Source organism: Salvia splendens, chromosome 22, assembly GCF_004379255.2.
Source record: "Salvia splendens isolate huo1 chromosome 22, SspV2, whole genome shotgun sequence".
NCBI classification, from domain to species: Eukaryota; Viridiplantae; Streptophyta; class Magnoliopsida; order Lamiales; family Lamiaceae; genus Salvia; species Salvia splendens.
This window is the reverse complement of record NC_056053.1, coordinates 21,009,685-21,020,287: the sequence shown is the minus strand read 5'-3', so window position 1 is coordinate 21,020,287 and position 10,603 is coordinate 21,009,685. Positions and strand designations below refer to the sequence as shown.

At 36.5% G+C, this 10,603-nt stretch overlaps 1 protein-coding gene and 1 pseudogene across 1 annotated transcript; both read left to right on the top strand.

The window, feature by feature from the left end:
* Nucleotides 1-328: 328 nt before the first annotated feature.
* On the top strand, nucleotides 329-4,985 carry LOC121787326. The gene is made up of 6 exons (XM_042186028.1): nucleotides 329-809; nucleotides 1,809-1,909; nucleotides 2,530-2,627; nucleotides 3,432-3,643; nucleotides 4,306-4,354; nucleotides 4,683-4,985. The coding sequence occupies exons 1-5, from the start codon at nucleotides 392-394 to the stop codon at nucleotides 4,338-4,340; spliced, it is 864 nt and encodes a 287-aa protein (XP_042041962.1). The 5' UTR covers nucleotides 329-391; the 3' UTR covers nucleotides 4,341-4,354; nucleotides 4,683-4,985.
* LOC121787328 lies at nucleotides 4,678-7,907 on the top strand (annotated as a pseudogene).
* The last annotated feature ends 2,696 nt before the right edge of the window (nucleotides 7,908-10,603 follow it).

Sequence of the window (10,603 nt, the reverse complement as noted above, 5' to 3'; positions counted from 1 at the left end):
GAAAATTTAATTTGAATAAGTTATCCAAAACTAACTAAAACAATTATGACCCAACTTAAGAGCATAACGTAGTACACTTCCACAATCCAAATTCCAAAAATCCGACGCCCAAATTATAAGCATACTCCATTCGTCCCATGTTATTTGTCCGGTTGCTTTTCGGCTCGTCACAAATTCCTTACATTATTTATAGTTTTTTTAAGTTAGAATTAATGTATTTAATTAATATATTAGTTTAAGTTAAGAGTTTCTTTACTAAGTAATGTTTTATTACACTTAAAATTCTAATTTAATTATATTAAAAAACCAAACTCATTTACGCAATTAACATGGGATGGAGGAAGTACTAAATCACTAGATCCACTCTCGTTTTCGGCAATCCCGATCGTCCATGGACATCTGGAACCGAGCTCGCTCCTTCGCCGAGGAAGCGGCCAAGAAATCTCACGAGCTCAGGCAGTCCATCGCCGCCGCCAACATCTCCGAAGTCGTCTCCGAGGCATCCAAGCGCTCCAAGGAGCTCGCCGCCGAGGCTCTCAAGCGCGCCGATCAGATCACCGCTCAGATTCCCCCCGTCACCGTTGCCAACCTCTCCGACGTCGTCTCCGAGGCCTCCAAGAGATCCAAGGAGCTCGCCGATCATATCACTGCTCAGATTCCGCCCGCCGCCGCCGCCATTACCAATCTCGTTGACTCCAAGCCCCGCATTGACGACGACGCCGATCTCGAAAAGTATGGGGTCACTGATGAGCTGAGGCACTTTGTCAAGGAAATTACCATTAACACCTTCCAGGATTTCCCGCTAGAAGGTGTTGGACTCTAATGTACTATTGCTACTTGTTTCTGATCAAAACTGTGTGCATGATATATTATTTCACGCTTTGATTTGTTATATTGCTGCTCGATCTGCCTGTCTCTTTAGTCTACTGTTTTTGATGAATTCTGATTAGATTTGTGAACTGAGGCAGTGGAACAATTGGTAGCTTCTTTCCACGACATTACTGAGGCTAATCAGTTATATAGGGATTAGAGATACGATTAGTTGTTTGTAGGTAGTGCGTTTGGCTTTTTTTGAGATTGAATTGATACATGGGATGCTTAGGATTCTATCTTGCTCAAAATGTAGGAAACACTATGGCACTCTGAAGAGATTCGTGAGGAGGCTAGCTCGTTAGTGTAGAAATTGTAGTACCTGTATTGATATCCATAATATAGGCGTTACACTAAAATATGCATGTTCAATTGTTAATATCGGTAAACAATAAGGAGATTTTCTTCTCATTTCTGGACCTAGAAACTAGGCTAGTGAACAATCAAAAAGTGTCATCATCCCTCAGATTATTGTATCCTATTGACAAAACATCCCTTTTTTTCTTCACCCCTGGAAGCGGTACAGAAATAGGTGCTTTTTTCTATGTTGTTTACCTTAGTTACTAGGGGTTTCAGGGAAGACTTGTGAATGCCAACAGAGGCTACCACAATAGGACGGCCAAAATTTGGAACTAAATAAGGTGCCTTACTCTCCAGCATTAGAATTAGGCAAAATTATGCAAGTTTATGCAATGTTGGCATTGTCTTTGCTTGGATATGCTGTTCCATTCCTCGTGCAAGTTATTACTAGGATCCTTTTAAAGTATCATGTTCAGGTGTTTTATGTAAGTATTTTGTAAATGCAATACTATTATTATCAGGACATAGTTAAGTTTGAGCTAGTTGATTCCCGAATATAAAACTAATTTCAAAGTTTGTATCATGTTTTTCAAATTTTGATGAAAAATCTAATGTCAACCAGCATTTCTGGTCTACAGATGACTCAGGGGAATCTGAGGTTCCTATGGTTTCAAATATCCGACAGGACCTTACTGAGTGGCAAGAAAAGCATGCGAAGCTTGTTCTATTAACTGTGAAGGTTAGAATGTGAATTTGAATACTGACTTAAGCAAGTTCTGGTATCAAGGATGTGATAATATTATTTAACACTGACATATTTTTTATTGAAGATATCAATATATAGCATAGTGATTCCAGATTAATGCAAACTGCACTTAGGACTCTTAAGATATCAGAGTAGGTCTTGCTGCTTCTTATAGATCACTCACCCCAACATATTGGCCTTTTAATTTTCATTGATTGCATAACAGTACCATTTATTTTAGGTTGTTTCTTAATTTTACATTTCTGGAGGCTGTGATGTGCAACAGTGCTGGTGTGTCAGCTAAATCCCACTTATGATGCTACACATCATGGATGGAAAACATCCGTAAGCTAGTTACTTTATACATTTACTGTTGGAAATAATGGTATACCTCTTTGCATATTAGATGGATGTTGTGAATCAATCACATTACTTTTACTAATTTTTAGGTGGTATAATAGGATTGAAATGATCTCCCATTTATGTACATGTAGATAATGTGTGATGTGTTCCGATATCAACCAGCGGCTTCACATTTAATTTTGGAAGAGTTTTCAATATTTTGAAAGTCTTCAATAGTAAACAAGAAGTTTGTATTCTTTTACAATTTTCAGGAAGTTTCAAAGCTAAGGTATCAGCTGTGCCCGCGAGTGATGAAAGAAAGGAAATTCTGGAGAATCTACTTCATTCTAGTTAAGAGCCATGTTGCTCCGTAAGTATTTATCAATTCGGAGAGGCTCATTTGGATTTTTAGGTGAATCTCTTAGGTAGTTGTTTGAATTAAGATCACTGTCTTGCTCTCTTGTGTTATCTTCAAACTATGTTGAATCAGTATTATAATACCGTGTAAAGTTTTTGCTTGAATTGTGAGAAACTGGTTATCTTCTGATTTCTTTATCACACTAAACCCATTTCATACAGTATAACACTTGTGATAAAACAGCTAATTAGAAATTTCAGACCTTTCTCCTTTCAGCATCTTTGTTTTTCAGATAGATATAAGTTAGTATGAGTTCACTTTGTTTCTTCATGTCATAGGAGTTAGAAAATTTGGAACTCTGCAATCTTGCATATTGTTTATGTTTTAAAATGAAGATGATTTGAAACTTGCTTACTCAAGTAATGTAGATGAAAACTCTATTAATTCATTTTTTTTCCTTGAAAAAATCTCTGTTTTTATAGGTGAATGTTTTAACCTATTAAATGAAATGTGGATGGATATTCCCTTGGACTTTAAATTTGAAGCTTGCTTACTCAAGTAATAAGGATGGATATTTCCTTTTGACCAACCGAATGACAAACTGATAAAATTCAAAGTGCCTAGCTATACTGATATGTGCCAAGCAAGAAAATACTATATCTCTCTCTCCCCACCAAAATGCTCAAACAAAGAGATCTGTCTGCCGATGCACGAAAATATGTTCTCTCTACTCTGTGCCTAACATATGGTTGCCTGTGTGCTGTGTGGCAATGGTTTTTTTTACTTGAGTACTTCTAACATACAAGTCTATGGCAGATATGAATTACGCTACATGGATGATGTAAAGAATAAAACCGTTGAAAAGGTGAAAGATACTGAAGTGAAGGAAGTTTCATCAGGTGAAACATCTCCTGAGAAAGCAGATGAGATTACAAAACCCAAAAGCAATCATACAGAGAAAAAAGCTTATGAGCAAGATTTAGATGCATTTCTTCTTGGAGACCTTGAGGATGGTGATGATGGTCAAGGTACATAAATTAATCATTGTGGAAGTTTTATCTGCATTGTTTTCTTTATTGAATGCTTCATTCACTATCCTTTGCTCTTCAGTTGTTGTAGCTACTTTCAAATTAACACTTTCTTGTCAAACTTTGTGTATCCTAATTTGGTTAAGATGTCTCCTTGAATGTATCAAATGACAAGGCACTCAAGAAATGTTCCCATTTATTGTGCTATGCAACATTCCCATCGAATTAGTGCATGTTAATAAATGAAAAAGCAAGCTTGTATCTGCTTAGAATGCTTTTGGAATCATTTCACTGAGTACAAATTGTTGCGTGCATCATATTATTTATGTAATGGCATGAAGTCATATGTCTAAACCCTACTTAATTCAAAATTCAGAAATGATATTCTGTTCTAGTGCTCTTCCATCCCTAACTACTAGACAAATCAAGCATGGGATATTTATAGTATCATCACACGTCATGCTTGGTTTTCAAGCAATAAGCATGCCATTCTCACAGGCTTTTGTTTTTTGTGAGTTTTATTATGTAAACAAAGATGAACTTGGTTAGGTCTTTATAATTCTTTCACTTTCCACATATAATCTTTTTTGAATTGATCTGAACTCATGCTTTTATACTGTGCTCAATGGTGGCTTGCCTAATTACTTGCACGATTTTATCAGATGATGGAGACGATGGCTTTGATGATGATTTTTGACTGGATATAGCTTGGTAAGTGAAATGTAGCATTAGTGTGACTTGTTCCTATACTTCATTTTAAGACACCAAAATATTAATTTTTTTCCTCAATAAGCCTTCATGTTGATATGGAACTTCTACTGCTTTAAATTTCTGTAATTTACATTTGCTCTTCTATAAGTTCATTTTCTCCAGGTCTGAAATTGTCACGACTAATTAAAACAACTTACACGTAAGATGATGGGACATGTCGTGTAAATTATAGATCATCAGAGTAACTATATGATTTTCTTGAATGGTGGTCCTCTTGCTCATCTTGTTGGTAGATTCATTCAATTGATGGAGTGGCCTAATCTCACAGGAAAATGCGAAAGGATGGCCTGAAGCCAAGCAGGTAATGGGGACGAGATGATCATAGTTTTGAGGTTCTGAAAAGAGCAGTGTTTTGTTATGAAGATAGGCATCAAGATGCAATCCAGTTACCAATCGTAAATTCTGTCTTCTCAAAAGAGCAGTGTTTTGTGATCTTGACGTATCAGACCACTGGAGCCCATCTAAGCCCTTCAATTAAGTTGTTATTCATAAATTATTAAATAAAAAAAAAACAAAGTATAGGACATTGAATTATTTTGCCTACCATATCAAAAACAAAATATATTTAAAACTAGGGCACATATAGCCAATAATAGGACCAACGTTCTTGAGTAAAAAAAAAAAGACATACGTATGATATACTTCTTCATGGTTGTTTGGCTCAACACATACAAAATTCAACGAATAATTGTATCCCAGTGGATAGACTGAGCCAAATGAGAACAAACTTTCATTTAGATATTATTTCTATCGGGACCATTTCTTATAGCATGAGATTCGCATGCTCAACGCCGGTTGTATACTTAGATCATCTCTAATCATATACTAAATCTTATTTTTGGTGTATAAAATTTCTCTAATCATATTGCAAACTCAAACCAACTTTTGCATTTTCCTATGGGGAAAAATCTCAGGTTCAATTTTTATGGATTGAAGAGATTTTTATGGGGTGGTTGTGAAATAATGGGGGCACAAAACGGCGGCGTTTGGAGGGGATAAGCCGAGGAATTCTGGATCGAGAATGAAGCTATGGATGATCAGAGCAACCACCATGGTTTTGTTGTGGACTTGTGCACTTCAGTTGACTGCACTGAGTGAAACTTGGGGGCCTCGCTTCTTCAAAAGCTGGCCCTCTTGCTTCTTTCACGAACCCGAGCCTGCATTCGGCCTTCACTCATCGCCTCTCCCACCTAAAAGTGAGCCTTTACTCCCTTATCTTCACATTAAGCTGTGTGGTGATTGATTAGAGATGATGAAGATTGGATTTATTTGCCTTTTTAGTTAAAGATGTTGATGATAGTAAGATGTCTGTATGGTTTATTATTGGATATGTTGATGCTTTTATTCGCAGCTGGAAATCGATGTTTGAGTTTGTGTTCCTAGCATGATTGCCTCGTTTGATGATCTTCTTCACTCTTATTAGGCATTTATCTTCATGTTAAGCTGTGTGGTGACTGAGGAGGATTTGTAGTTACTATGTGAATGCTGTTATTCGGAGCTGAGCTCGATGTATGAGTTTGTGTTCTAGCATGATTGCCTTGTTCTAGTCTTGATTAAGCATTTATGTGCTTGGTTGAAATTTGCAGTTGTAGATGATTGTGCTGAATTATGTTTCCAATTCATGGCTCTATAAAAACAACGGTTACATGATCGTTTCGTGCAATGGAGGGCTTAACCAAATGAGAGCAGCAGTGAGTTGCTTTTCTATCGATCCGTTTAGTTTGTCTACATGAACAGTTGTTGAATAGCCTTGTTTGTGTGTATGCAGACATGTGACATGGTTGCTATTGCAAGATCTTTGAATGTTACGTTGATAGTTCCTGAACTTGACAAGACTTCGTTTTGGAATGATCCGAAGTTTGCCCTCACTACTAACACCGGCCAATGTTGAAATTTGTGGGCATGTTTCTCCTACCTAAATCATCATAGTCTATGCATTATGTTTGCAGTGAATTTCAAGACATATTTGATGTCGATCATTTCTTTTCTTCGCTGAGAGATGAAGTTCGAATACTCAAGGAGCTACCCCCATGCGTCCAGAGCAGAGTAGAGCTCGGGATTATTCACACAATGCCCCCGATTAGCTGGTCTGATATCTCATATTACCACAATGAGGTCATCAGATCTGCTCATTTAATTTGTTGCTTTGTTTGATTGATTTAGCAATCTGATAGCAAGTTTTGAGTGATATCTCTATCTTGTTTGGTGTATGCAGATTCTCCCTCTCATTCAGCGATATAAAGTTGTCCATCTGAATAGGATAGATGCTCGTCTAGCAAAAACGGCCAGCCCTTGGAGACTCAGAGGCTGCGTTGCAGAGTAAACTTTAGTTCCTTAAGATTTACACCTCAAATAGAAGAACTCAGCAGAAAGGTCATCAAAATACTGAGGCGAAATGGCCCTTTCTTAGTGCTTCATCTCAGATACGAGATGGATATGCTAGCCTTCTCCGGTTGTACTCAAGGGTGCAACTCCGAGGAGGTGGAAGAGCTAGCAAGCATGAGGTGAGCTCCGTTCGCTTTGTATTGCAGCCTGCAGTCACTGTGTAAACTACTACTAAACTCGGGTTATATATCCGTTATTCATAGATACGCCTACCCTTGGTGGAAAGAGAAAGTCATAGACTCCGATATTAAGAGAAAAGAGGGGTTGTGTCCATTGACACTCGAGGAAACTGCACTCGTGTTGAGGGCATTGGAGATTGATCCTGCCATCCAGATTTACATCGCTGCTGGGGAAATATATGGCGGTAAACGAAGATTGTCAACACTCTTATCATCGTATCCATATCTTGTGAGTCTATTGCGGAAAGCTATCTGTAGTTTTTAGTCTTTCAGGGGTATCGTCGTGTCACGATGTTTGTTATTCATCTGTTTGTCTATGTCACGACAGATTAAGAAGGAGACGCTGTTGGAGCCTTCCGATCTTATGTTCTTCCAAAATCACTCGTCTCAAATGGCTGCATTGGATTATCTTGTGTCGTTGGAGAGTGATATCTTCGTTCCAACGTACGATGGCAACATGGCTAAAGTTGTTGAAGGGCATCGCAGGTACAATTTGTAACAGTCCCGAATTCAAAGGGACACAAGTCATTGTGCGGATTTGAGAGAGTTTGTTAACACTGTTTGCAGATTTCTCGGGTACAAGAAGACGATCCTTGTGGACAGGAGGCTACTAGTCGACCTAATAGACCTTTACAGCTCAGGATCACTGAATTGGGACGAATTCTCTAGCGCGGTGAAGGTCGCTCATGTTGATCGGATGGGAAAGCCGAGCAAGAGATTGGTGATACACGACCGGCCTAAAGAGGACTATTTCTAAGCCAACCCTTGGGAGTATTTAGATACATCATCGGATCACGAAGAAGCCATAAATAGTGTTTGATTGTCTGTTGTTGTGTGATAGAAGTAGATAGTAGCCATTGTTGTCAACAAAGCTCAACATTTGTTTTTTGTACAGATCAATGATTACCATTCTTGTACATAATTCAGTTCACACTGTCTTTGTATCATACATTCAGACATAGATTAATGTTTTTGCTGACACAGAAATACTGAAATTAAACAGAAAAAAGGAACACATACTCTTAAGAATTCTCTTCCAAAATTAAAGAACAAATGATTCTGAACAAAAATATTTGATTCTTGATATGATTGATACATACAAATACAATACAAAACTGTATACTAGTACTATATAGGAGTATATGCTATAGTTTTGAGAGAGCTAAAGTAAGAGCAGGGGGAAAATTGCTCTCTCACTTCACCTCTCTCTCTATACCTATCTAGATCAGTTGTTCTTCGGAGGATGTGGCTTCGGTGGATGATAATCCGAGCTGAACGCCATTACTGAATTTTCGTCGTCGCCTTCTTCTTCACCTTTTCTCTTTCCAAGAGAATTGGAAACTACTTTCTTTGTTGCTTCAACTCTCAGTTTTCTTGCAATTTTCTCAACTGACTGCACAATTTTTTCTCATTAATTTCAACTAAATGTCACCCCAAATCCTGACTGAATTAAATTAAATAGAAAGTTACCTTTGGTAAACTGAAGCAATCACTGTCTGCTGCCATTTCTTTCTTTGTTGTTAACACATGGTTTCCTTTCTTCACTACAAATATACAAGGCAAAAAACAGTATAAACAAATATACCATCCAATTCCAATATATATCACATTAATTAATTGGGATAGTAAAAATAAAAAAAAATAATGAATTTACCTCGACGAGCAAGTGAAGTAGAATTTTCCTGCATAGCAAGAAATATTATGAAAAGCAAGATCAAAATCTGCAACTTCATTGTTAATTTTTTCTCCCTCAGCTTATTTTGTTGGTGTTGAAGATGGAAAAAACACATGCAAAATAATAGGAGGGTGTTGGGGTATATATATAGATAGTACTTACAAAATCAATCAGGTCAAAGCTTGGGTATTTTAATCAATTCTTGAATGTATGCAAATAATATTATTAAATAAATATGGGACAGTTTGTACATCGGAGAACTCGAATTTGATGTTCAAAGTTAGGAGTTAAGAAAAGTGGGAGTGAATTTTTGTTTATGTGTTATAGGAAAAAGAGAGTGTGTTTTGCCCCTGTCTGCCGCCATGCATGCAACGAGGAAAAGTTACTATTTTTAAATGTGGATTTTTTTTATTTTGAATTTAATTTAGTTTTTTAATATATTTTGGTTCCCAAATCCAAATGCGTTTACCGGAATCTGATATTTATTCTTCTGTACAATTCAATGCTGCTCAGGTTTCAAATTAATCTCACTTTTGATTAATTCATTATTGTTACTTAATTTCGGTTTTATATGTTTTAATATATATGCGTGTGAGCAAGCATGTTATTTTGATAATATTTTATCCATCTGACAAGCCAGTCATGCATACATAATATTTCAAATTTGTGTACTAGTCAAAATTTGTATGAAATGACACATGGTTTTATTGAGAATTTTCATTGAATATTCGAATTTTCGTTGATATTCTTGAACTTGTCCACGATCGTGCGAGTATCCCTCAAGTCATCGCCTTCCCTTTGCTTTACGCTTAGTTACCTTTTGTCTAGTCGGAAGGCTCATGCTTGGCACTACGTGAATGGAGTGTAGTATATACAAAAAGGTATGCACGGTAAGTAGATAAAAGAAATAAGATTTTACCATTTAAAAAAAACTGTAAAAGCCAACAAATTAAAATTTTAAATTTAGAAAGAAAAACAAAAAAAGGCTATGCACTTCATGACGTGCCTAGACGACAACGCAAGCAGGTGGGGTAAATGGCCGAGCGTTGCACACGGGCATGGTCCTGATGTTTTCCGTCCAACGCGGCTCGTCTTCATCAAATCACATGAGGGCTTATCTCTTGTGTTTCATGCTATTTACCTTTGTAATTCTATTTTTAAAATGTCATTAATTTTCTTTGTCAAATATTTGTTCCTCTTTAATTTCTTGAAAAGAAGACCTTTTGTTACAAAATCAGTTAGAGATTAAAAATGTATCTATGGCCAAATATTGTCATATTATATGGCTGTAAAAATGAAGGGATCAAATTTAAGTTTACCACAACATTATTTGCATAACAAACGCTTAATTTATTAATACCATTCCATTAGAATAATTGTTGAAATAACCCAAACTAATTAATACTAAAAGAAAACAAGACTGCTGTCAGGAAACGTGAATCTCTATTTTCATAAAAGCAGTCAAACTAACGAACTCGAACTAATTTTTTAAAACTAAAATACAACAAAATCTCAATACAATACTGTCATAGTTGTGAAGGCGCAGATTTTCCAACATGTGATAGAGGGGGGCAAAACCAAGAAATGGGAGAAAATAATAATGATTAATGTGCAAGTGGTACTCTAAATTAATGAATTAATCAAAGGGTAAAATAAAATTGATGGATCATAAAACAAATGGATGCAACAAAACATTTGTAGCTTTTGACAATAATTTGGTTTCCACGAGGTGCAAAACACAAGACCGTTTTTCACGACTTTATGGTACATTTCTCACTTGCCTTATATCGATAATCCCAATTAAGCTAATTAATTGTTTAAATTAATTTAAATAATGATAATAAGTCAATTAGCATTTCCACATGACTCAAAACCCTACGTTTGCTCGGAAATTGTTGGCGGTCGGTGGTTGGTCGGCGGTCATTCTTTTGAGTTGGAATTATGCTATAA